This window comes from Larimichthys crocea, chromosome XI (assembly GCF_000972845.2).
Source record: "Larimichthys crocea isolate SSNF chromosome XI, L_crocea_2.0, whole genome shotgun sequence".
NCBI lineage: Eukaryota > Metazoa > Chordata > Actinopteri > Sciaenidae > Larimichthys > Larimichthys crocea.
In genome coordinates this window covers 8,119,659-8,147,495 of record NC_040021.1, presented here as the reverse complement: position 1 = coordinate 8,147,495, position 27,837 = coordinate 8,119,659, and the positions used below count along the sequence as shown (strand labels likewise).

At 41.6% G+C, this 27,837-nt stretch overlaps 4 protein-coding genes across 7 annotated transcripts in view; 2 read left to right on the top strand and 2 right to left on the bottom strand.

Annotated features, from left to right (window-relative positions):
* Positions 1-12,999, top strand: part of eva1aa (eva-1 homolog A, regulator of programmed cell death a) — a 118,921-nt gene extending 105,922 nt beyond the window's left edge. For all 4 annotated transcript variants that reach the window (XM_027284432.1, XM_010741024.3, XM_027284433.1 and 1 more), the window contains 3 exons: positions 6,377-6,511; positions 9,577-9,768; positions 11,067-12,999. In XM_027284432.1, the coding sequence (XP_027140233.1) occupies positions 6,377-6,511; positions 9,577-9,768; positions 11,067-11,446 (707 nt within the window). In that variant the 3' untranslated portion in view covers positions 11,447-12,999. The remainder of the gene's footprint in view (positions 1-6,376; positions 6,512-9,576; positions 9,769-11,066) is intronic.
* A 591-nt stretch (positions 13,000-13,590) lies between these two features.
* Positions 13,591-17,298, top strand: efhc1 (EF-hand domain (C-terminal) containing 1). Its single transcript, XM_010741025.3, has 10 exons — positions 13,591-13,817; positions 14,167-14,388; positions 14,466-14,753; positions 14,876-15,025; positions 15,439-15,625; positions 15,760-15,986; positions 16,090-16,227; positions 16,479-16,692; positions 16,903-17,055; positions 17,172-17,298. Exons 1-10 carry the CDS (start codon positions 13,752-13,754, stop codon positions 17,198-17,200), a joined length of 1,674 nt encoding a protein of 557 aa, XP_010739327.2. The 5' UTR covers positions 13,591-13,751; the 3' UTR covers positions 17,201-17,298.
* Positions 17,299-17,646: 348 nt separating this feature from the next.
* tram2 (translocation associated membrane protein 2) lies at positions 17,647-25,514 on the bottom strand. The gene is made up of 11 exons (XM_019277408.2): positions 25,292-25,514; positions 23,357-23,420; positions 23,016-23,125; positions 21,875-21,991; positions 21,686-21,744; positions 20,495-20,579; positions 20,257-20,327; positions 19,545-19,649; positions 19,311-19,454; positions 18,637-18,794; positions 17,647-18,484 (listed from the first exon to the last, which is right to left on the bottom strand). Exons 1-11 carry the CDS (start codon positions 25,409-25,411, stop codon positions 18,408-18,410), a joined length of 1,110 nt encoding a protein of 369 aa, XP_019132953.1. The 5' UTR covers positions 25,412-25,514; the 3' UTR covers positions 17,647-18,407.
* A 661-nt stretch (positions 25,515-26,175) lies between these two features.
* xkr5a (XK related 5a) overlaps positions 26,176-27,837 on the bottom strand; it is a 7,906-nt gene continuing 6,244 nt past the window's right edge. Inside the window, exon 7 of the mRNA XM_027284416.1 lies at positions 26,176-27,816. Coding sequence (XP_027140217.1) covers positions 26,870-27,816 — 947 coding nt within the window. The 3' untranslated portion in view covers positions 26,176-26,869. The remainder of the gene's footprint in view (positions 27,817-27,837) is intronic.

The following is a 27,837-nucleotide window of genomic DNA, read 5'->3' as shown; positions in this document are numbered from 1 at the left end:
TTTCTCACTGATTGTTGTGACCCCACGCTGTCAACGGAGCATCTATTCCTGCCTCTGCATCTATGTTAATGACACCAACTGTGTGTGCGCGCACATGTGCGGTGTACGAGGAGGGTTTAAATAGCCAAAACAGCTGGGATTGTGGAGCATAACTGATGGCTGCGGTGAAGTGAGAGTGATTACGTTCAGAGCCCATGCTGTGGCATCTCTGTGTGTGTGTGTGTCTGCATACATTTGCATTTGTGGATGTCTCACAGCAGAGGGATGTGTGTTATCCATTAAAATAAATGGGGAAAAAAAATTCGATGCTTTGCAGCTGAATGTAGGGCAGGGGGCTCAGCGAGGCAGGATGGGGGGTTGAGCTGTTCCACTCTCTCCATCCTGGAATGTACTCCCAACCCTCATTTCCCCCGACTTTGGATGCTTTTAGACGGTGTCACCATCCAGCTATGTTTTGCTTTGCATGGACGCAATATAGTCGAATATGCACATGCATCATGTGTTATGTTAAAGAATACTGAATGGGTACTGCACGTATCTCGTCACAAGAAGCTCCTGCCAACTGACTGGCTTTCCTAGCCTACACAGTCCACACCGACTGGATAACTTGAGGCCACTGATTTGATGAATCATGCATCTGAGCCAAAAATACCCAAAAGTTGAATTTTTCCTGGATCTTCAGGATTTGAGGTTCTCATAACTTTTCTGCAAAGGTTTTTTTTTTCTGAGCTGTGCCTGCTTCTCATTCATACACTTACAAACAACCACTGTAGTGAACTTCCTAACATAGCCAGTTTTCCACCAGTTGCCTTAGATTAGCTCCAGAAGTGTTTTTGGGGGTGGATTAAGTGCCTTACTAAAGGGCACATTTATGGCAGTTTGCCTACTGGTTCATTCCCAACTCCATAGTCATGGTTTGTCATGGTTAGATTTAAAAGGATTTTAGATTTCCCCCTTAACTGTTCTCTAAAGTTTGTCTAAATTTGTACGACAGGTATGTTCAAATATCATCCATATGTTCTGTATCTGCTCTAACCCATTGAAGATTCTGACACTGACAAATCCAAGCCTTCATTTATCCGAGCCGTTTTTATGACTGCGCTATTACACGCAAAGACAATTCTCTAGATCTCTTGTGCTTTGTTTAGTTAAATGGAAATCAATGGTTGCCTTGAAGACGAGAATCAAGAATTACGACATGCTTTGGAAAATTCTCGACAGATCACGTAAATTAGATGTAGTTTATCGTTAATGGGCTAAAACTTTCAGAACCACAGGTATGCTCCTTTAAGTCTCAGTGTCTAGTAGACGCACTCACAACAAAACCTAATAAAGTAGTAGAGTAGGTTAGATTGCCCACACTAACATAAAAAATGGAGCAGAACCAGAAAAAAAGCCCACAGCTCAGACCACTGGTCCCTTGATAAGGTTCACATTACAAGACCATAAACCTGGTCTACTTTGTATACACAAGACAAGAATGAGCATGTTAATAATGTCCGATGACACGCGTGCTCTCGGCCATGCAGGCACACGTGTATTTAGATATGTAGAGACTCGTGAAACCATTCATTTTCACAGAGTGAGGTCGTGGCAGCGCGTTCTTTTAGGGGGGAAGATAAACATGACCGTAATACCCCCGCTCGGCTCAGGTCAGGGAGGTTTGCATCTCTCACATCCTTGTACTGTGCCATCATCGTTCAAAGACTTCACGGTTTTTGTCTGTGTAATGAATAGACGTTCCATCACTTGCATGTCAAAAGTGCACAAACTTTCACACGTACTGTATAGACACACTCACGCAAGCCCAATCGGCTGCTCTTAGCTGGATGCTGTTAAAAGTGTTACGCTGGAGGTTGGAAGGGTAAAAAAAGGAGAAGGGAGGCAGAGGAGGAATGCAATCTCGACACCTTCAGCTCATGCCCTATTCACCTTGCATGTTGTTCTGCAGGAATGCCATTAGCTAAGTGAAAAATGGTGTGTGCAGATGTCTGCATGCCTCTCGGGGTGGTGTCGGACTGGGAAGAGGGAGAAAAAAAGAAAGAATAAAAAGCATTTTATGAGTCTAAGTATGTCTATAAATATTGATTTGAGCTTTTGAGGCACTGCCTTTGTGTGTGAGTATCAAGTGTGTCTTAGACAGCACTTTAATGTTGTAGATTAAGTAGGCACTGGCTGTGTGCTGATTGAAACCAGACGCTTTTGCTTAGACTTCTTACACACATGCACATACCAGATCATTGAATCAATCCATCCCTATTTTCCCAATTGTTATACACCCCTTTAAGGCCAAATCTAAGCTTAAATTATCCACTGCATAACTAATATAACAGAACTCTTTATATCTTCATGTAGCTGCAAATGAATCCCACCTCTTGTCAAAAGTGTCTCCCTGTCCGTTTTATGAATATACAGTACATCTCAACCAGACCTGGGTAACCTAAGATAATTGTTGCCTTTTGCTAGAGTATAATTTAGATGAGGGTCACCACATTAAAGCAGCTTAGAGTACATCAGAGAGAAGTCATTGTGTAGATTAAGCTTAGTTCAGAGACGACCAAGAATTAAAGAACGCCCAAAAACAATTTCCAAAATATTTAGTCCCCAGCAGCCCCCGTGTATACTTACAGAGGCTAAAGGCAGTTCAAATTATTGGCCCATGTCTGATCTCATCTCAGATTTAGCATGGTTTAATATTTCATTATATCCCTTCTGGCTTACAGGGCTTTGTCCCAACTGTGTTCTGCATCGGTCAGCACATGGTCCACAAACAGACACATACAGACGTGCACACACACATACACTCCGGCTTACAGAGTCCAGTGAAAACAAAGCCGGGCTCTGCCAGTGTAAACACGGGCCATTGTTATGGGCACTCTTTCCCGCCTCGTATCTTCGCTCCCCGTGGCGACCTAGGGCTGTGAGAGGTACAGCGCTGGCACAGATCCCATTGAGTGGAGTTATATTAAGAATACGTATATGTAACCATGCCATTACTGTATAGTGCAGGCTGTAGAGTGTGATTTATGTCTTCGGTTTCTCTCCCTTGCACTCTTCTTTCTCTCTTTTACTGGTACACTTTTTACTGCTTGGCTCCTTACGCGTGGTTTGCGGCCGTTTGCTTCGAGAGGTTTTAGCTTTTTGACAATTATTTTTAGACAAGCAACAGTCAATTTAACATACTGTACTGTACTTTGCCAACAAAGTAAGCCCGTAGAAAAACATAACCTGAGAAATGGCTTTTGGGAAAGATAGATTATATGATGTTAAACAAGTGTGTTGGACTATGTGTGCATGCACGCATGCCGTGTAATGCATCCATATGTCCTTTCTGTATGCACAGGAATGTGGTGTGTCTGTGAGTGTGCATACACTTGTATACGTTCCTTAATTGTGTAAAGAAAAATGTGTGTGTGTGTGTGTCACATCATGGCGTCTCTCAGCTGTGACCCTGGGCCACATGTGCAGCCAATTAGGGCCAATCAGAAGGCTGTAATCAGGGCGTGGCGTGGGGATGGTGGCAGCGTGGCAGTGGGGGGAGTTTTAAGACCCATGATTAGTGTGTCAGACTGATGAGGAAGGACAGGGGGAGCTGCCAGGCCGAATCCTATTTCTTCATTTCTCTGCCTTTTTCACCTCCACATGTGGGGAGCTCTGTTTATTTAGTTTGTGCCAACCAGACCTGCATAAAATGGGGTTTCATATTCTTGGTTTTTTAACCTATTTAGGCGACAGATTGGTGCGGTTTGCCACATGAGATGATGCAATTACAGAAAGGTATTTAAATGTAAGAGTATATGTATCTACAACTGGCAACCTACCTGACCCCATATCGGCCGTCTTAGCGAGGTAAAAGAAAGACCAGGAATCATTTACTACATCTATTAGTCTGGCATCGATCTCCTGCCCTTTTGCTCAAAGCGAAATGTTGGAACCGGATTCAGCGGAGCTCTTTGAAGTCTGTGAGTCTCAGTAAAGCAGCTCTGTTGATTGGCTGCAGTAAGATAGCATCAAAAACCTCTCCTCTCACATAGCATTGCTCCATACAGCTCCCTCCGCTCAGTTGACAGAAGACAGTGTGGCATGCATGGTAAAATAAATTAGAGAGTACTGGTGTGTGACTCTTTCTTTGAGAAGTTAATCATTGTTCTCATTGGCTGTACCAACAATGTAGTAAGATATGAAGTGTTTTAACTTTGAACCCAGTTAAACAATAAGAGCATGCAGAGTTACAGTGGTTGCAATATATGCTGTAGATGCAGCAGTATGGGACGTTTTTCTTTGGAGTTAGTACTTCTAATCATTAATAATTAATAATTCAAATCAATTCTAATAGTTAGAATATGTAAAATTGCAAAATACATATCAAACACAAGCCACATCTGCTGCAATTTAATCTATTTACTTTCTAAATATGTCGGAAAAGATTCTGCGAGATGTAATGGAGATTATTTATTAAGCGTCATAATTGGACTGAATCGTAAGAGCTGTTCATTTCTCTCGTTATTTTTCACAACTGCTGCCAATTAGCTGTCTAGTCATGTCGAATCTTAAGAGCTTAGGTACAGGTGCACCACAAAACAACATCCATCCAGTCCCCACCTTTGCCAAAGATGGCCATTGTTATGTGTATGCCATATGTATCATATGTTGGCAGGTTCCCCCCGCCAACATATCCTGTCAATCTCTGCTGTCAACTGTCTAATAAAGGCAAATACAGTATATCATAAAATAATCTGTGCAGTAAATCTCAGTAGTTAAATGTTCCTGCTCGGTCTTTTCATCATTGCTTATAATTGGAAAAATCTTGTAATGTGTCCAGGGCTTTAAGTATCCAGTGCAGGGGAGCTTTGTGGGGTCCGCTCTGCTCCTTCCTGCGTTTTGATTGACTCTTGAACCACTGCCAAAATCCGTCTCTGGAAATTTGATCAGTGTGTTTATTCACTGGCCTTTAAACAAATGGTTCATTTTTACCCTAAATCACATGTCACCGTTTCACTATTAGTGCTACTGATGTCAGCTAAAAAAACAGGCAGCTGATTATTTGTCAGTGCCTGTTTGTCCAGAGAGATGAAAATGCAAGAATGGCAGACAAGAGCGAAAGCTGGATGAGCTGTAAATCACCACCGATCCAACGGGGCAGACAAACACAGTGACCGGATCGTGGCCCGGCCTCCAAAACCACATGTGAGCGGGCAGGAATGTATAGCCCACTGCATTGTGGGTTTGCGTCTGGGGGAAAGAGTGCAGACTCCCTGACTCACAGGACACTGCGAGGTTGGGGGATGTGAAGGAGTGAGGAGGTGGGGGCAGCATAACTTTCGGGAATCAGAGTGCAAGGTCAGGAGGAGTGTGTGAATCATGGCGCGGCATGCTGTTTACAACTGCTCCTTACTCACATCACAGAAGCATTTTCACTCTCAGTTTTGCTTCCAAATGTACAAGAGATTAACACGATTCGTAGTCTCAACAGAATATCCTATTTAGTATCTGACTATACAGAACTTCCTCTGAGTCTGAAGAAATGCTGAAAATCCACTGGTTCCTTTCAAATGTCAATGTTTACTGTTTTTCGCAGTCGTCTATATAGGAAACAGATTATTTGTGGTTTTGGTTTTGGACTGCTGGTTGGACAAAACAAGCAATTTAATCATGTCCACAGGCACAGAGAAATTATAACGATTTTATTCCACTATTTTCTGATTTTTTTAATACACCAAATTATTGACTAATGAAGAAAATGAATGACAGATGAATATAATTGTTAGTTGCAACAACCAGTCCAGAATACAGCTTGACATGTAAAGTCCAATAGTGAAATATTTGAGTGGGGAAAAAAACAATATTTCAGCCAATATTCACTTCACATTTAAACAAATTTTGGGATATTTATGATTTATACTCTGGGCATAACTGAGCGTTTTAGCATCTTTCAGCTCATTGTTTTGGTTTTCCTGCCTGAAACTTTATCGTTTTGGTACGCTCTCATGGGCATCTATTTCCAGTGAAAATCCTACTATACACTACCTGGCCAGCAGCAAACAAAATAAGTTACCAGCTGGTGAACTGGGGGAGCATTCATCAGCTAAAGAACCAGATATTTACATCAGTTGGTGGTGGAGACCAAAAACAGAGAGTAAATATTGGTAATTCATTCAAAATATCCAAATGAATACTAAAAAGTTGCACAAAAAAAAAGAAAAGAAATACAGCCTATAATTTGCTTTTTAAATATTTGCAGACATACTATAACCAGATTATATTGCTCTTGCTATTCATCTCCCCCCTTAAAATAAGGCAGCATCTAATTATTCTCTATGTGTCTTACTTTGACTCCCCATCCCCTTCTTTGCTCCACCTATTCTTCTCTTTGAAGTCCCAAAGAAGTTGCTCCAGGAGCAGGGACCCAGACCACCTGTGTACTCCCCTCCACCCAGCGCCCATGACCCCAACATAGTGGGAGACAGCCCTCCGGAGGGGAGCTCAGTCAAAAGTCCTGACGCTGTTCCAGGTAAGGATATAAGCTTTTTCACGCTCACACACACACTCACTGCCTCCCATGGAGAGCTGTTAACACTAAACAGTCCAAAGGCCTCCCAGGCATCAAGAGAAACAGTAACTCAGGTCTCAAGTCAGGGCATATATGTATGTATATTTAAAGTCACACGGGTTCAACTGCTTCCATATGTATCCTCGCAGAGCCATCGGTTTGGGCCATTTATGATCATTGGCCTTAAAAACATACTGCTTTCCAAGAGCCAACGATTGCACTTATATGTGACCACAGGTCTAAATCAGTCTGTTATATGGTCAAACTCCCACTGAGAGAAAAAAAGGGGGAGAAGACAGACAAGAACAATGAAATTAAAGAGTGAAAAAAGGAGACTCCAGCAAGGAAGGAAACTTTAACAAAGCTTTATTCATGAGAGATGGTGGCCTGCTTCCAGCGCACTAAGTACTCTGCTGAGCCACCGGCACTGTACTAATTAGGAGGATAGACGAATGAATGAGGAGTTAAAAGAGGGAGCAGACAGAAGATGTTGCTAATGCATGAATGGGTTCACTTCCTTGCACCGGCTTCAAACGCTACACTTACAGCTCATCTAGAAAAACCTGTTTTCCGTCACTGATGCACTGATAGAAGATGAAACATGGAGAGGAATATGAAGGCGGAACAAGAAACACTTTACTGTAAATATAGATATCCCGAACTTCTCAGTTCATTTGTCTCACTTCTCCTTATTTTCAACTGGGCAAAGGGAGGATTTTCAAATATGCTGATTTGTTTTCTTGCCAAGAGTTACATGAGAAAATTGTATATAATATATAATTGTAATACATATGAAGGAAGCCAATTAGCTTAATGCAAAGATTGGAAACAGGAGTAAACAGTTACCCTGGCTCTGTCACAGGGACAAAATCCAGCAGATATGCATGGAACTGTTTCTTGGCTGGGCCCAATGACTCGCTGGAGACTTGTCGTCACCACGAGGATGCCAGGCAATCAGTGGAGACTCTGCAGGGTCACTCTACCCCCATCCAAGAAATAGTCCAGCACACAAACCACAACTTTTTTTAAAAACTTCCCATTTTGTATGTGTTAATCAAACAATATATGGTAATTGGTTGGTTTAGAGGTGCTGGCAGGCGGGTTTTGTTACCTTTGGTACCTCAGTTTATCATGCACATATGAGAGTGATATCTATCTTCCTATCCAACTCTCAGCAGGGAATTCAGTAATTAATTCCTTATTCAAACTAACCTTTCTGTAAACTTTCATACATTTCTCAGTGTATGTAATTCTGGAAGACAGTTCATTACAGCAATGTGATGCTTACACTGAGTAAAGTATTCATGTCCAAGATGTCATGGCTTTTATAGCAGCATCGTTATACCAAATGGACAACTTTACAACTGCTACTGCTTAATTTACATATTTGTATTGTTGACTTTGGGATCTTTTTCTAGAATTTAAATCGAAACTTTGTGAATTCCATCACTGGCCGGAAAGGATAATTTGGTCAAACTGACCCGCCCGTTAGAAAGGTTAAAGTCAGAAACCACAAGATTCCGACTTTTTATTGTCTCCGTCTTCGGTCCAAACTGCTTGTTGCTCTGGCATTTCTGCACTGTAATTCCCAGAGATTATTCAGCGACTATGGTGCAGTCTTTTTTCCCGGAATTTTCTTCCATCCATGATATATATACTCGGTCATAACTACCCAGTTCCTCTTATGTCTATTCTAAACACACCTTTATTGATGATGGTGGAAACATAAAATACTACAGATCACTTGTGTCAACACAGATGTGGGATTTATTACTGTTTAAATGTCTAAAATGTCAGAAATATTATGTTACATCATAGAAATGATTTCACCTGAATTAATCACGTTGAAAGTATTTAGTCAAAACAGCATTTACTGCATCACCATCATTATGTATTCTGTATTTTCAAGCACTGTGTGAGTGTTTTCTGTTGACGATTCATCTGTCTATTTTTATGTGTGTTAGAGAGAGAGAGAGATTGTGGTCTATTGTTCGAATGTTAGCTGATGTGTGTGCACCGCAGCAGCAGGTCCAGGTGGAAACATTTACCTCCTCAGTGAGCAATTCCAGTCTAAACTGCATTTATCAGATAAAGAGAAGCCTGACACACCTTAAAGCCCGTGCAATTAGAGGTCATTGGTGTGTGTGACAGTTCACCTACACTGACAAAGAATCAAGCATGTAAATATGACTGTGCACACATGCACACAGAGGCAAGGCTTATGCGCACTGAACTAAATATTCCTGTTTGCTCTGGCAGTCTTATTTTAAGGGTTGTTTTTCTTTTTTCAGTGAGGCATCGCTTATTCACGGAGCTAAAGTTACAGTACACTAACCCACCTAAACCCACGTCAGGTTAACTAGAGGTGGCTGTGCTCTGTAAGTGATCAAGTCACTCTGCTCTCAGAACTCGACTCCTCCACTCTTTTGCATACACAAAACAAGCCAGCATGTAAACACGCACAGAAAGAAAGTTGTACAGTGATGAAAATCCAGAGGAGGAAACAGTTGTTCCCATCTATAAATAGATTGTTTTCTGAGATTTTGAAGGGGAGCTTTTTGAAATGTTGCCAAAGTACAAACGTTTCCCATGTGGTTCTCTCTCTCTGTTTTTTAATGACCTGAGTCAGAATGAAGCGGATGTTGTGTTATCTTCTGAATCACACAAATCTCTGGGAACGTGTGGGTCTTTATGTGTGATCCATCTTTTTTACAGAAGCGGATTTACAAAAAAATCGAAAACCACTATGAGACAGCAGATGACTCAGTGATCTGAAGGCTGTAGTCACAATACCTCAGAGGCAATATGCTCTTATTTTTTACTGTAAATGACCCAAACAATGCTGTCATAATCTGACTGTACATGTTGTAATGAACCCACTCCTTGTGTGTCATTGCCTGTTTTTAATCTCAGACATCTGTGTCTAAATAAAGAACTCAACACGCTACATTAACTACCCACTTTCCACCTTCCTCTCCGTCTCCGTGTTGTGAAACTGAACTTTCCGGCTCTGTCGTCTTTTGCAGATAGGAAGAAGATTAGGGAGACAAACCCCAACGAGGAGAAGTTTTCTGAAGCCGGAGGAGGAGGGGGAAGAGGAGGAGGAGGAGGAGGAGAAAGTCCATTGCGGCCTCCAGACATGAATCCCATTATCAACTCCACCTCCACCAACATGGCCCTCATCAGCAACGCGCTGGCAGCCTACACTTACATATCAGGTAGTGCAAAAATTCGTGAAAATGTGTTACCTTATCATCATTAGTTGAGAATAGGACCGGATCCTGATGCTTAAGGGCCGTAACAGCTCAAGATTACTTCCCTGAGAGAGTTTCATGTGTGGTAAATGTGTGTGGCACACTATCTTTTGGGTAATACCCCCCCCCCCCCATTTCCTTTTTCCTGGGAATGAAAGGTGTATGTGGGCCAGAGGAATGCAGATGTTGTGCAGAGATAATGGCCAGACACACTGCACACACTGTCAGTCACCTGCTTCAGCCAGCTGCTGGAACACACACACTGCATCAGTTCGTTGTTTGGATACTTCCTGTTTTATCTCGACCCACTGCAGAAGTCATACAGTCAAACAAACATATGCTGTAACGTGTAATAGATAGATAGATAGATAGATAGATAGATAGATAGATAGATTTTATTTATCCCAAGCTGGGAAATGATAATGCAGCAGCAGCATTACACAAAGTGACAAGTGACAACATAAGAAAAGAAAATATACTATAAAGCAAACTATAATGTAATGTAATGTAATGTAAATGAACTCAGCTTTGAACTTGTTGTTTTCTCACTTTTGTAAGCTGCCATAAAATTTTATGATGTGCATTCATAGAATGCTTTTTATTGAGGAATATTACACCAATCAAAATAATGTTTGACCTTTTAAGTGTGAACTTCAACTAAACCTGTTTAAAACACGTGTTATTAATAATTATAGTTGATTTTTCTTTTTGGAACAGTTGTCTGATGGTTTGAAAACCTCAGTACAAATGAGAGAAGAAAGGCCTTGGGCTGAGTTACAGTTTATATCTGGGTAATAGGGTGCAGCAGAGCAACTATCTGCCACAGGCAGTGACTGAGATGGATGGAAGAGGCGTCACTTTGGTCTGTCGGTGATGAAAGAAGAGAGGAAGAGGAGGAGCAGTTCGGTCTTGTCCAGCTTGGAGCGTGACGTGTTGGGACACATTAATCGACATTAAGATGTAAAAATACGTCTCTGAAGACAAAGGGAATAAAGGAGTACAGTACATAGAAGGGTTACCGGAATTTATGAGACATTTTGGCTAAACCAAGGGACCAAGCTGGGGGCGAGCTGTAAGTCTGCAGCCAATATTCATTACAACGAGTGAGCCATCAAGTGAGATATTTATAAAAAATGTAACAGGCTGAACTGGTCAGAGGAAAATAAAAGGGACCCAGCATCGCTCACAAAGATTCCGGTAAATGTTTGACGTTTTCTGTAAGAAATCAACTCAACTCCTTTGTTCTTCCTCCTCCATAACAGACCACCCAGAGAGGGCAGCGCTCTTCTTCGTCTGTGGTGTGTGTTTGGGCCTCTTCCTCACACTCTTCGCCCTGGTGGTCCAGATCTCCTGTCGCACCGATTGCCAGCCCCGCCAGAGGCCTCCCGCCAAGAAACGAGCGCGCCCCGCCGACTCGTCCTCCGATTCCAGCGACTCGGACTCGGACTGGGACACCACCTCAGACCTGTCGGCGCGGAGGCACAGGCGGTTCGAACGCACACTTAACATGAACGTGTTCACATCGGCGGAAGAGCTGGAAAGGGCGCAGAGGCTCGAAGAGAGGGAGCGAATCATCCGAGAGATCTGGATGAACGGGCAACCTGACATCCCTGGGACACGGAGCCTCAACCGGTATTACTGAGGACTCCTAAGGGGGCTTTTTTTTAAATATAGAAAGCTTGACTTGACTTGAACAAAATTTAGAACGCACTTGGGTTGGAAAGGGGCAAGGGACATGGCCCTTGCAAAAAGCAACTCACTCTGTTGAGAGCAGTGGGAGGTATTGCAGACTGCAGGAAGAAAGTCGTCCCTCTATGCTGGTTTGCATATTCCTCTGGGTATCATAAGCTGTACCCCATTCGGTACGAGAATAAGCTCCCACTCTGCATGGTAAGCCACCTCTTAGCCCCCTCTTTCTGCCCGGAAGCGAGGGGGTGAAAGGCTACACTGCCTTGCCCGTGACCTCAGCAGGCCTTTTTGAAGTGGGGATTTATGGGTTAGCTGCCTTTAGACACACATAGGCCTGTAGAGACTTCATGGTGACTGAAGGACCAAGGTCTCAGATGGGTCTGTTTTATGCTGAACGTGAGGCAGCTGCAAAGGACTGTGACACTCGGAGCTTTATGCTCAGCACCCTCCAGTATTCAAGTGTGGACTTTACAGAGGGGAAGCATAAAGCAGACTGAAGTGTACTTGGACAGTGGGGACAATGTAAGACAATCTTTCCACAGTGAATAACCACGCTGCCTTTTGAACTCTATAAAACCAAAAGATATTTTTTTGGGGGGGAATTCATCTCAACCCTTATGAAATCTATTTTATAATATTTAATAGTTTATTGATGTTGTGTGTTTCTGTTTTCAAGTATGGTTTATTATGAGATATTTTTATACTTGGCGAAGGTTGTCTGGCACCTCAGGGATGCAATCCTAGTGTTTCTGTGTTTTGGTTGATGTATTTGCTTCCTAAGAAGGGGATCAGCCCATTTAAACAGCTATGTCAGCATTTAAAGAAAGGAATTTAGAAATATCATATAAAGAGCCTCAAAGAGGTTTAGTGATTTAACCTTATTTTTGATACAGTATGTTTAATTCACAGTGCAGTGCCTTTTCTAGCTATGAGGTTACTAGAGTGCAGCTGGTGTGTAACCCAATAACTGGGCAAATGATTTATCAATTGGATATTACAAATTTATCTTATCATATATATATATTTATATATATATTCTTGTGTCTCGTGTCAACCGTGCCACTCTTTTAAAGATACCAGTGCTAAAGCAGATGCTCGTGGTAATCGCTGCTCACCGCCATCTGGAGAAGGAACCAGCACTGAAAAAAGGTTCACAGTGGATGTACAAACCACGTCTCTTAAATCATGTTGCCAGTTTAATAAAAATAAGCTATCGATAATCCAGTTCTGCTTGTGCTGCTCTGGATTCAAGCGCAGAATTAATTTTTAGTTTTCAGAAGAAAAAATAAATAAAAGCTTGGTATTTTTCTGACTGAGAGTTTAACTGAGAGTACACAGGACGTATTTGGGTCATCCACATAAAGACTGCCACTCTATATAGTTTTTTATAAAGACAGTTTTAAATGTGTTTCAGTTTGAATGGGATTACAATGTGCCAATAGCTGGTAAAGTGAGACCAAAATATGACTCCTCTGCTTGGAATAAACTGTGTTCAAAAATAACTTGTCCACTGTTTTGTTGAATTGTTGCACACTTTCTTCTGAGATTATGTTTTAAATATTACTTGACATGTGCACAACACAGTGATTTTATTACAGACAAACAACTTCTCTGAAGTCACAATGATATAATACTACAAATATAGAGAGTTAACATCATGAACTCACAAGATTGTATGCTGATGCTGACCTATCAGGGAGATTTATTGGTGTTGCTCGCCCCCTGCAGGTAAAGTTAGAGCACTTCAGTTTGTTTAAGAGCGTTTGAATAATTTACCCAGCTATAATAAAGTTATTTACAGCTATGGCTAATAATTTTCAGATATTTTACTTACTTAAATTGATTATATTCGCCTAATAATTTTCAGATATTTTACTTACTTAAATTGATTATATTCGCATGTATTAAACAAAAAAAAAGATATTATGGAGGATATGATGGTGTTTTACCCTTATTATATTTTAAATATATGTAATAATTAATTTCCTACTACATCTGGACTTTATTTCTTTAAGTTGTCACTGTTTGTTCCATTCAGCTGTAGTTCTATGAAATATTTATTTATTTATTTTAATTGTCTACAAAGTGTTACTGTCGTGCCGTTTCCATGGATACCACAAACTTACCACGGTGGAGCTGTGGTGGAGCTTTTTTCACACGCGAGCAAAAACCTCATTTAAACCCACAAAATTACGGAAATCAAACAGTTTAACATCTTGTAGAGGTGTAAGGTATTTAAAGAAGAAGAAAAACCAGCAATGTCTTGGAACTGGAATAGCCATGGACAACCTTTTTTACCAGGATACACTTTCCGGGATGTAACGGTAAGAAAGTAACGTTGGTTAAAGTTGAAAGTTAACTAACTATGACTATCTTTGTAAAGTAAATAACGCAAGGCTTTAATAGTCGAGCAAGATTAGAACAAAAAGTTTTTAAAGAGGAACTTGAAGTCTCAAATTCATCCTCATTAAAATATGTGAGATGAAATTCACTGTTCCAGGTTTGTATTGTACAGCAGCTGTTCCTATTATTCTGTCCACCTCTATATCTCACACAGCTTTCTGTAGCACGGTGTTGTGTTATATAATGTGTCCTTGAGTGTAGTGCAAATATCTAATCCGCTTAATACCCTTAAATCTATATTTCTGTTCATTTAATCATCTTCCTCCACAGAAATCATCCTTCCATCGTCCCCAGACATTGAGCTATAAGAATGGCTACGCTCTGCCCCGTCGTCCCACTGTGGGTATCGGACAGGATCCCCTTTTATCAGAGCAGCTGATCCAGCAGGAGATCAATGAGCTGTCCTTTGAGACACCAGACATTACTTATGGCTCCTATGACCAGAGCCTAGTAGAGGACTTCATCCCAGCTCATGTGGCCCTTGACAAGAAGGTACAATAATGCCTAGAGGTGTAGGATTAGTATTTGAAGAGGTCGTGTTTCTCCTTCACCACCTTCTTGTCTTGTAGGTGCTACGCTTCTATGCATACTTTGAGGAAAACGTCCTGTACTCCCCTGAGGAAGACTACCGCATGCGCCCCGTGGTCATTTACTACTACCTCGAGGATGACAGCATGTGCATCATTGAGCCCAGGGTGGAGAATTCTGGGATACCGCAGGGGAAACGGCTCAAACGCCAGCGTCTGCCCAAGAATGAACGAGGAGATCATTACCAGTGGAAAGACCTCAACCTTGGCATGGACCTGGAGGTGTACGGGGTCAAGTACCACATCACGCAGTGTGACACTTTTACCAAGGTACAACACCCACCTGTGTGAATCCTGTATGTTATCTTTATTGTTTTTCTCTGTGTTTGACACAAAAATATGGATCTGCTGTTTTAGTCGTACTCTGTCTGTGTGTTTCTCTCATCTTATAGGAATTCATGGACAGTGAGGGCATTGTTCTGAATGAGCCTGAGCCCATGCCTGTGGATCCTTACAGCAAATGTCACAAAAACCCTCCGCCTACCTACACAACACCCTCCGATTGGGACACCAGACAGCGGTTTCTCACCATGGATCGTAAGGTAAAGAAAATTCAGGTTTTATTCTAAACTCACTGGGTGACCATTACAAACCCAGATCTGGATCGAGCAGGAGTACAATAACAACTCTGATCTCCTTGTGTTGTTTTTACAATGTTCTATTCAACTCATAGTAGACAGCTCTTGGAAGAATTAAGTAAATATGAGAAACACCTCTCAAAAGATGACCACCAAGGTCAGCATTATGCATCTGTTGCAATAACTAGGTCACCAAATCTGTGAAATTTGTGTTACTTTAACTTGATTGTGAGCCAATTTGTGTGTGAACTCTTCTGAATCATGCAAGTCAACTTGAAAATAAGTAACATAATAATTGATCTTGTGACGTCATTGTCATTGATGCCAGTATTGGCATACCGATTCTAGTTTCAGGCTTTTAACCTCTTCTTGGTCAGGTGCTGCGTTTCTATGCCCTGTGGGACGACGCTGACTCCATGTTCGGGGAGACCAGGCCTGTTACCATCCAGTATTTCCTTGTGGATGACACAGTGGAGATCAGAGAGGTCCATAAACTCAACAGTGGCCGAGATCCTTTCCCTATCGTGATGCGCAGGCAGAAGCTGCCCAAGAAAATCAAGTCTGGTGAGGTGCAACACTGTCTGTGACATGAGACAACATGAAAGAGATTAATAATAGAATACTATGACATTATAAACATTGTGATTCTTATTCTTAATCAACTGCTACACAACAGCACTCTTCTTATTTCTTTTCAGAGATGTTTCCCAGCTGTGTGCTGGAGGTTTCAAAAAAGGAAGTGGATGAGTACTACTCCCCCAAAGACTTCCAGGTGGGTCAAACCATGAAGATGCTGAGCCGTCGCTTCCTGGTGTACGACTGCGACGGCTTCACTAAAGAGTATTACCAGAAGAACCACCCTGACATGGAGATAAAACCCCTAGACGTCTCAAAGCAGACTGACACGCTTCAAGAGACGAAGAAGGTGAGAAACTATTTTTTTGTTTTTCTTTACAAAACTAAAACTTTTCTATATTGCCTGAGGTCATAAAGTCACACTTTATGTTATGATCTCTTTTGACTTACAGGAACTCCCTCCCTACAATGGCTTTGGTTCACTTGAAGACTCTCTCCAGAATTGTTTGCATTTAATTCCTGAGCCTCCCAAAAAGAACGTGATAAAGATGCTAGAAAATGACCAAGTGCTGCGCTACTGTGCACGGCTGGTGAGTAAACATGTGTGCGAGCATGTTTGTGCCGCTTCTGAATGACTAATGGTTGGTTATATATAGTTACAAGTCACCAAACTGCAACAGTCCAAGCCATTAGTAAGATAAACCTTGTTGGTCATTCTACATTGTAACCATGGGCCCAACCCTGGATTCAAAACATGTCCAGGAAAAAAATCACAGCCACTGACAACAAAACAGATCATTTCTGTCCTTGCTTAAGCCGTCCTGTGTTACTGACATTCCAGGACTCCCAGGATCCCAAAGATGAGAGCAGACGTTTCATTCTGTGCTACTACCTGTCCAATGACATGATAAATATTTATGAAAAGCCCTCTCGCAACTCTGGCATCATCGGTGGCAAGTTCCTGGAAAAGACACAGATCCCGAAGCCGGGCTCCTCACCGGATAATCCTGAGTTCTACTCACCTGCAGACTTTGCTATTGGAGCCACTGTAGAGGGTACCAATCTCCATTTAAAAGTTTGTTTTGATATTATTATATCTTGGATTCCAAAAGGAATATTCATCTATTCATCTTTTCTCCAAAAACCTATTATTTCTAGATAGATTAAGCTGTAAGTTTGTTTTTCTGTAGGGGATTAATAGATCATAAAACCTAAAAGTTCAGCTCATGGCATCTTTCTCTTCCCTTTTTGATCTGTTTTTTTAGTTTTCAGCCACCGCTTTGTGTTGACCGATGCCGACCTCTATGTGCTGAAGTACCTCGAGTCCATCTCAAGCCAGATCCCTTCTCAGACACTCGAGTCTTTGCGTCAGAAGCTGGGTGTAAGAGCCACAAACAACCAGCCAGCTGAGCAAAATGGTATGAATCAATTCACTTGAATTATCCGTCAATAATACAGCTCATCCAGTAGATGTTAGATGTTTGTCTTGCAAATAGACAACAGATTATCCCTATTTTTTTCCATTCTTTATCAGGTGATGATATGGCAGAGCCATCTCCATGATGTCAGGGAAGGCTGGATTAAAGTGTTCACTACCACAAAAGGATGATTTAAAGCCTTAGCAGAATGTATATAATTAATAAACACTGAACCTGTTGCAGTAAAACGGATCAGTTTGACTGAATGTGACACCTTCTGTTTCGTACTGGTGACTGAAAATACCCTTCTTATTTTAGGCATGTACCAAACGTTTGCAGAGGCCTACTCTAAAACCGGATTGGCTACTTCAAAAAGGTTTTGTTAGAGACGAGCAACCAAGCATGAACATTTAGTCTCTAAAATGGTGTCCCATCAGCCACATAAAAACAAATCATTGAGAGGTGACACCCTTGGATGATTCCCATCTGCATCAACTGATGCAGAACAACCAGAACACGCTGCTGTTACCATGTTATGAAATGTACAGATGTGTCAAGTGTATAAAATGAAAACTCCACAGTCACAGTCCACACTGTTATTTCAGAAAATTGCATTATTTAATAAAGTAATTAACAAAACAATTAAAAGAAAAAAACAAAAACAAAAAAAAACATGGAATGGCATGCGGTAATATCCAACATACATACTTGATGCTTATCTGTTAAGTGACCAGTGACAAATGTAGGATTTAAACAGACATAAATCATAAGGAGGAGCCCATTGATTGGCCAAAAATCCCTTCACTGACACAGTGAAGGGTTAATGTTAAAGGCCAGCATACAGTAAGCTCATATCAGACCGTAATCATCAGTAACGCTTTTCTGCTCCAATAGACCAGAGAAGAAAACAAGCAAAGCCGGCTCAATTGGGAAGAGCTGAAAAACAGCTGCAACGTCACAATACAACCAATACAGTACTTTATGTATGAGGATATGCATCGACACATTCAACGCTGACACACACAGTAACGTGCGTGCCGCATACTGCGTTCACTTTACATTTCAGATCATTCTGCATACAATGGTGCTCCTTTAGGGTGGGATAGCAGGCTGCGTGGGTGTATAAAAAATACTGATATGATGAGGAGTAAATGTCTATTGGGCTCGAGGGATTTCCTTGGATTTCATTTTCCAGCATTCAAGCCTAAGTCTGTAGTGACTGAGTCCCTGTAACATCTCAGGACATACTCAACAAGAGGCTTGGTGGCCAGTGGCCGCCAGTTTTCCTGTTGTGCTGATGAGAAACCTTAGCCAAAGCCAAGGCCACTGTTCAGGCCAGTCAGTGCGCTGTCTTAGGGGGATTTGAGTTTTTTGGTCCGAGGAGAGGCTCCATTCTCAGCTTTAAGAACTCCATTTTCATGGTGACCGACTAGCAGAAGAGACAGGACAGACGCATATCAGACATTCATCGTGATCAAAACTAATTCATAAAAAGGAAAAAAAGCAGGAAATGATGTAAAGGAGAGATTGGTGGAAAAACAAAACAAAAAAAATCAAGTCATGGCAGATATTTACACTCACGTGAGTCTCTCTTCGCTGGCCGTAGAGCTTGTTTTGTGGCAGCCTTCTTGCGAACAGCCTGTTCATGTCTGAACTCCCTCCAGCGCCTCAGCTGGAAGCGGATAAACTTCCAGAGTAGCCAAGATTGGGTCAAACATACCAGCAGCAGAACAGTCATCCTTGACGGGGCACAAAGGTAAGAAGATTAGTGAGAAACTGTGCGTAAGAGAAAATGGACCTGACATCGCTTTCTAGCAATGTTTACTTTAGTTTGGTTGGCCCGTTTGCAACCACTGTTTCTGTGTTTAAAGTATGTATTAAAGTATGTCACCTTTGTCCTTAGATGTGTGGGGGTGGATAAGAACAATAAGCCATAAAGTCTAAATATAGAGAGTAAGTAAAATGACATTCAGACATAATAGATGCAAATAGATAATAAAAGCAATCGTATCGTACATCAAATTTTTAAATGTCAACCCCAATTTAAAAAATGTGTTTTTTTCAACCTTAAAATGTAATTTTCTGAAAATCAGTGTCAAATTCTCTGCCTACTTCATGTTGTAAAAGAATAAAACAATATAAAGTCAACATCTTTACACGGGTTGTTATGGGCATAGTGTGTTTTGATTATACAGCAGTAAAAGCAGTGCCACAAAATAAATCATTACACGCAGATGTGTGACATAGGCCATCACCTTATCAGTACAGTGTTGAAGTTGCCCATCTCCAAGTCCAGCCCCTGGTTCTCTGCACGACCCAAACCAAAGCCAACAGCCAGGAACATCAGGGTCAGAGTGACCATCCGTGTAAACACAAAGCTGACTGCCCACATGTCGAACCTGAAACGCGCCATACAGTGAAAATGTGTCCTCGGTTAAAAGGCGATGAGGAAAATGACAAAACAATTTAAACCCAGTGAGGTTACTCACATTTTCTGATGGTTCTCATCAGTGAAGTAAAAGAGTCTGGCGATGTGGAAGCCCAGTTCTGACACATACTGCAGGAAGAGTAGTACCAGGCCCACACGACTCATACTACGCAAGAAAAGAAGAGAGAGGCAGGCGATGGATCAGGCAACAAAAGAAATAATACATACATTTCTAAATTGTCGTTGACGACATCTAAGCATAAATAGTATTTTATACAACATATCAGTAGCAGTAAAGCGGTGAAATATGCTGCTATGGAAAAATACACTTCAAGAGCACTAACTGATTTAAGGAGTTTCAAGCTTAAACCTTTAGTGCGGGACTTTTACATGAACTTTGTTACATTCAAGCCCTTTTTAACAAGATCACACAATGCTGATTAAGCCTATCAGCACCAGGTAAACCTCTCTGTGATTCCAGTACACCACAGTATTTAAATCTGGGGTCAGTGTGAACATTCCTGGCGTACCAGTCGTGATTGAAGCGACTGTAATGCTGGAGTAGACTATAGCACGGTGAAGCCTATGGTGGAAACTGTAGGTGCATGTCATAGATACACGTCAGCGGTGTTTGTGTATTTGCTCTCGCTGCCATAAGGGGGAGACAAAAAAAGTTCCACACCGCAGGTTTAAAACTTCAGAGAGAGTTTCGTTTCCTTGACAAGCCTTTGAATTTGCTTTTCAGAAAAAAGGTCCTTCCACTGGGTGCTTACTTTAGCAAATAGGCTGCGGAGATGTGCAGCAGATACAGGCAGATGTACTGAAGCTGACGAGAAATCTCCTCCTGAAAAACAAGCAGACTTTTATTTAGAAAAGTATATTTTCAGCTCCAGGAGTTCTTTCTCATCATTTGTCAGATGCACATACATGCAGAACATACACAAGCTAACACACAAAGCTTTTCTAGTCCCGCTTCAGTACTCCTCTGGTTCCCAGGGCCTTCTTACTGACCTTGCGTACTTTCTGGAAGTAGAGCTCCGGCAAGGCATGGAGCCAGTAGGCCAGCTGAGTGAGGTAGAAAAACTTCACCTGAAACCTGGATCAGAAATACAGAGAGACGGAGGGAAAGTACAAGAGCAGGAGGGTGAGTGCTGTGTACTGCTGCCACGGTGATACATTCCTGCTTTGATTTGTTTGACATTGCAACTGTTAGGAAAAATAAACCTTGAAGACATTTGGTTAAGGGCAGACGCAGCCAAGAAAACCAGCAAAGTTTTGCTGTGTCACCTGAGAGAGGAAACCATTACACGGATGTTTCCTAAAAACAGGTGGCTGCACAAACTGGAGCACGGTCAGACTATAAATGTTATAGTCCAAAAGTATGAAACACGGCTGGTTAGTTTGCATGTTGAGGTTTTAGATCTGTGTGTATGGTTACAAAATACAGACGCTAAACTTAAAAGCTGGATTACCAACCGAGCTGAGTCGACATTTGTTTGTAGTGTTTTGATTCATTTCATACTTGTTCTGAAGTATACGCCATAAAAATACAATATTATCTGAACTGGTAAGGGTACTGAATTTTTGTCAAAATCTAGTTTTAAAACCATTAATATTTCTGTTGATATTAAGCGTATATGTGCAAATTCTTACTCAAATTGTATTAAATTAAAATTGTAACAATGCTAACTTAAGAGTAGGGCAGATGGTCTAAATTGGAGCCCACAGGCAAAATATGTAAACTAAAACTAACTTAAATTCTCTGAAAAGGTCATTTTGAGCTGAATACCAGTTGTAGATACCCGTATTTTAGTATATCAGATATATCTCAGCACTATCTCAGACATAAAAAGCAACAAACCACCTAACTGTGCTCTAAAGTGACTCAAGTATCTGTCAGCACTTTATAAAATGTAGTCGTGTGGAAAATGGTAGAGCTAAAAACAAAAATGCTAAAAAGAAATTCACTGCTTTCAGCCTGATGGTTTTTGGATTATTGGCTGGAAAACACGAGACATCCGGATGTCAACTTGGGCTTTAGGAATTTTTGAGCCTTTAAAAAAAAACAAAAAAAACATGCAGTGTATATCGATTGTTAATCAGGTCTTCTACTCAGATTAAACCTATAACATAATATAGGTTATTGTAGCCATACTACCCATGTAAACATATCTGTGACAGAGTGTTACGCTGCAGTCATACCTGAGGTGTACATGGGGATAGTTCTCCCAAAGGCTGCTGGGATGCAGGAGATATCCCTCCTGTGTGAAGAAATCAGAGAAAATAACTTTAAACTGTTTTCGTTTTTTTATGATTTCTAAGAATACATGTGTCATTTCCCCAAAAAGGGAGTTGTTATTGAGTACTGTAGGATTTAAAAATATCACTCACTGTTATGAGGATGTAAAAACTCCACACGCTCGACACCAAGTGAAACACACACAGTTGACCTGACTCATTAAACTTGGTATTCTTGCTCTTGGAGAGGTGGAGACGGCGGTTCACTTTCTGCAACGTGAACAATACAGCAGATCATGTGAATGCAGTCAAAATGGGTGGCATGTTGACTGTTCATTGTCATGCACAAGGAAGTGTCACGGTTATACAAATAACTAGGACGGGAAAAGACAGGAGATACTATTTATGGCTGCTGCCGAAAACCCTCCTGTGAAGAAGTATTCCTTTCAAGACGCTTTGGAAACCGTGGTGATGGTGCTATAATAAAACATCATTCCTCCACGCTGGCCTATTTCTAAACAATGACACAAGGGCTCATACTTTCAGGTGGATTAAATGCTGCTCTCTCTTCCTGTCTCCATAACTATCTCTATCTCTGTCCTAAGACAACTGGAGCCTGCTGTCAGTCTGACAAACTCTCGGCGGGCTTATTTTTTTGGTTTTTGATGTAGTGTGTTTCAAACTGTTTTGGTTCAAATGTCCGTATGAGTCCTACAAAGTGGATGAAAACCACTGAAGTAAATATCTTCACAGAATATATTCCTAAATGTCATAATTCATTTTGATAATTTATTTTTCTAAGACTTTTATGGGCCCAGAATCTATGAATAATTTCCTAACAATTCCCCAAAAGGTTAATGGAAATCAAACATTTAAATTGGTACTGAAAATAGAGAGTGTTGAATTTGTTTCACTTGCAATTATTTCTTTCTAAATTAATTGATTGAAATCTTTCAGTCAGACCGCGTTAAGTCGGCTGATCGTGCAGAAATGAGAAATGGGTGAACCATTCAACAAATATGTAGGAAAAAAAACACATTTCTGATTTAAAATGAATAATCGCATGTTTACTTGGGTTTAAATCGTCCAGTTCTTTTAAGGAAATTCCCTCCAATTATACCAAATGACTTGGAAAGTCTGATAATGTGTTGCTGTGCTGCCTCTTTTGGTGACCAGGGAGCGGTTTGCAATATTTGCCGCCTTCTCTTGCCTTGCAACGTCTGATGAAACGATGAAACTAACGTCTGTGCAGAGCAGGGAGATGTGGCTGATGCATTGTGCCCCAGTTACTTACATCCAGAAGATACTCCTGCACCACTGCATGAAGGATGATGGCGATGAAGAAATAGAAGAGGATGGTGGCACAGTCCTTCCATCCGTAATGGTAAAACGTCACCTCTCCCTCTGAGCACACACAGGAGGGGTCAAACACACACACACAAACAGCACGTTTGCAATAAGGAGGCGTGTTAAACATCCTGGTGCACTGTAGTCACAGTTTAATGGCAGTGATATAAAAGATGAAACATGCAGGAAGAGCAGAGGCAGAAGTGAAACTGCGTAAACTGTGGTTAGAACACAGACTTGTGAATTCAAATGAGTATTTAATTAGAATTCCTCAACTGCACTGCGTACCTGGTGATAGTGTGGTGACATTGTACTGAGGCTGAATGAACAGTATGGCCGTCTTGGCTGTCGCCTGGAAATTAGACAAGATTGGTTAATTAGAAACATATTTCAGTGTCCTGTGAACGCAGCCTCAAGAGGTTTGTGACAGGTGTTTGTGGATAGAGAGAGAGAGCCTTTCTTTTCGGGACATATAATGTTGTTTATAATACTGTCAGTCAGTCCTATCCTGTGGTATCATAACCGCCTTGCTGGGAGCTAAATTCCTTAAGCAGAGCTGCTGGAAAATCTGTCTGGCATGACAAGGCTTGTATTGACCGAACAGCTTCCCGTCAGTTTATATCAAGAATCCACAGTAACACATAAATCAGATTGGTGCTTCCCAAAGGTTTTTATTATTTATTATATGGTTAACTGTGACCAGTTGAGTCAAATGGTGATTTTCAGATGGTTTTATTTGAGTAACTTCTGGAGGCCTGAAGACGTCGAATCATCCAGTATCTCACAATCAAGCGGCAGATTTTGATTAACTGATTAATCCTTTAGTTTTTAATTGCTTGTTTTGTTCGACCAACAGTCCAAAACCTAAAGATATCCAACATAAAACAATATATTTAAAGATAAAGGGCAGAAAAGAACCTGCAACCTAAAAATTGTCATATTTTTCTTAATAATCTAGCTAATAAAAACCTGCAAATATCAGAAGTGCATGGTGGGATTTTGTCCACATTTTGTCTCAACTTCATGCATGAAGAGTCAATCCTGACTCTGACTGAGACCCCCCTCAAGGGACCCCGGTTGGTCCCCCTGGCCATACTTTGGACACCAGTGCATCAAGTCACCATTCATTCCTTGCGCTCCGAGGCCATGTCAACACCAAAAAATGTCACATTCATACCCAGCATATAGCACAGTTCCCCTTTTTTCCCGAAACTAGAAATATGAAGGAAATCCCCTGCTGTTTTTTTTTTTTTTTTTTTTTTAACTCGGCCAGCTGTGTGATCACAGGCAGTGTTCCGGATTGAAACTTTGCTTAATGCTCGTGCCAGTGGAGCCCTGTTTGTCGGGCTGTTGGCTTAATGACACATCTATTTAACTCTGTCACTGCATGTCAGCTGCTGAAACGTCCTCAGGTTAAGAGAAATGGTTCAGATGAGCCTCCAGCAGCCAGAAGCAGTGGGTCAAAGATTGAGACGTGGCAGTAAACTACCACAGTCAAGCTGGAGGCGAAAACTAACGCGCGTTTTCAAAATAAAAGCCCCCTCGACGTCTGACGCGTGGCGGAATGCGGCGTAAACCATAGCGACGCTTTTATTTTGAAGGCTGAAAACGCTCTGCCTCCTGTGTTAAACCGGGTTGTCTGTGAAAACTGTGCACTCAAAATGTTGAAGCGGACTGCAAACTGGAACAAGACTGTGTGTCAAAGAGGGTAAAAACTAATAAAAAATGTGGATTTAAGCAAACAGATAAAGTCGTTATGATAATGACAATATGTTGTTTTCTGAAGGGCCGCGTTCACAACACATTCCGGTTTAAGTCCTTTAGGAATTAAAGTATGCAGAGCAAGAGACACCGAAAACTTTTAAGTCACGCTGGCAATAAAAAGCTGTAAAGCTGCAGTTTATAGCCTGCTCGGTTTAATCATCATATGTTACCTTTAACTGCGAGTTCAGCAAAACTTGTTTTTAAAAAAAAAAGCCAGCCACCATATCCGCCAAACTCATCACAGCGACTGAAATGTGTCAAAAGTTGCAAACATTTCCTTTTTTTTATTATTTCTTTTTGCAAAGTTAAAAGAAAATTTCGACCGGACTGGATATTCAATTACATCTCTGAATGTGCATCAGCAGCTTTTTTTCTTTTTTTGCCATCTTAAAAAACAGCTGAGTGCAGACGAGGGGAGAAAGAGAGGAAAAAAAAGAGAGAATCTGGAGTTCATCTCACCTCAAACATCAACCCAATCAAAATGAAAATCACCAAACTGAACACGATGTCGGCGTGGTTTTGAATTAGGAACTCCTGGCTGAAGAAAGGGTAACTCTTGTTTCTTCGGCGGAATGCCATGTCAACCCAAAGCTGTTTTCCCTGCTATTTTATAAATCTGAAAAATTTCTGACTACGAAGTTCAGGAGTTAACTTTCTCGCTCGCCTGCGCATGCGCCACGTCTTAAAGGGCGAGCGTCGTAAATACCTTCTTTTTACACAGTCTGACGTCACAAAAAGGAGCATTTCAACAAAAAAAAATTATGAAATCCTTTACATGCAAACATCAAATAATTACAAACACTTTGCACACTCCAGTCACCCCAATATGTAGGCTGTTTATTGCTTGTTTAAAAGCCACCAGTGGCCTTCACAGTTCAGGATATCATATTATAGGCAGTCACCTGGGCAACGACAGAAAACCCAGCATCATTTGCAAGTGGATTTCATCCGTTTTTTACACAAGAGTAAATTCATTAATGAGCAAAAAAAAAAAAAAATGCATTTGTCCCCCTAGAAATATCACTCGAGAGCACATAAAAAAGTCACTACAAGTACCTCATAAGCATCTTTTCATTTTTGTTACACAATAGACGGTTAAAAGCCTTTTTTAAAGTCAGTGCCTGAGACGTGATCCCCCCCCCCCTCACACACACACACACACCCCGCCCCAAATTCAAAATTTTTTAGCAATTACATGGTCAACATGTAAATAAAGTTAAAACGTCAAACACAGTTTTGCCAGGTTTGATACACTAGCCCTGCTCGAAGCAATGCCAGTCGACGTGATTATACAAAAAGATACAGTGTGTTATTGTCTGAGGGGGATCTGTTTTTTGTTTTGTTTTTTTCTTCTTCTTTATGGGTATAACAAAAAAATAAATAAATCACAGCAACACACATATGTTACAGAAGATATTTGTGCTTTTTAAGAAGCCAACAAAGCTCTGGCTTACGCTGAGAGGGTGAAGATTCACACACACTCCCCCTCCCTTTTATTCTCGTCACTGCTGGCAATGAATAACGTGAACGACAGCAGTGTTAGTATATAATATAGAGATCATCAGTTGCCCGAGATAATGAAACAGCTGCATATTTCTTATGATGTTCTGATATAACTCATGGCTATGTCTTTAAATATGTAATTACAATCTGGCAGAATCAATATTTATTGTTGCACAGTATGATTCTTGAGGCTTTAGTTAATTAAGTGTCAGGTAGAATCTGTGTCTGACCCCACACACTAACTTTGTGGCTAATTAGCTCCTTGATTAGCCTCTTTATGTGTGATGAAAACACTGCTGAAGGTTTCACCTCTGTGTGTCGAGCATTTGGGCAAAGCAACGCTTTTAGAAAATAGCTTATGATTTGTGAAGAGCACGGGCTTAGCTTAGCATTATACCAGGCCCCACAGTGTATTAGATACTGTATATAGACATATAGAGGTGAAATTTCTGCCAGCCTTCTCATCCTACAGCACTGAGTAGATGAAAAAGCTTAAGTTGCTGATGCTCTTTCCCTGATTCTGTCTTGAGAAAGCTAGAAGGTTTCTTCCTCGTCTCTTCGGGACATTATAAGCTGCCTTCTGGGACCTGTGAGATGAGGGATATTAGAGGAGTCCATCACTCCGGAGTCCAATTTAGGAGTGGAGGTACAGCGTGGTCCAACCCGGCCCATGATCCCACGTATATCTCTGTGAAGAGCTGGATCGCTGGGGATTGAGCTAAGGCGCACCCCATGTTCCCGAACCCCAGTGTCCCGGTCCAAACGGGGGTTACTGGCACTGCTGGGAGACTGAGGATCGGCGCTGAAATATAAGGTTGAACTTGACTCTGTAGGGCAGAAATACGGCTCCGGGCTGTCTCCAAACACAGATTTGCCCTCGGGTGAACTACGTTTGAAATCTGATGTGGGTGTCTCCAGCGGGCTCTCCATATCCAGACTGTCATCCTCCTCCTCTTCGGGCTGTTCGCTTGACGTGGGCTCGCTCACGCTTTGGAACTCGTCTTTGCAGTCTGAGAGGGGTGCCAGGCCTTTCCCCTGAGACTCTGAGGTGGAGATGGCCTCGCAGCTGCCTGGTGCTGTGATAGTCATACCCTCGTTGCTCTTAAACCCTTGGTTGTACTCCTCCATGTCCAGTATTGCTGCTGCTCCACCTGCCCCATACGCTCTGTTGATCTTACTCAGGTCTCCTGTTTTCAGAGCCAGCCGGATTAGGAGCCAGTGGTGATGGTAGCAAGGGCAGGAGCTGTTAGCTCGGACGCCGCAGGTCCCGGGGTGCTCCAGCAGAGAACCAGCCACACCTGAGAGAGAGAAGCTGCCGTGGTTTTGCATGGAGGGAGCTGGCAGGCTTTTGTCCCCGAAGGAGAAGGAGGATTCGCCTCGTTCTATACACGTGCTGCCCACGTGGTTATGGTTCGGACCCTGGGAGATCTCTGTTGACTTGGGATGAAGGAATCGGTAGTATATGACAAGAGAGGTAGCACCTGTGAAACATGAACAGAAAA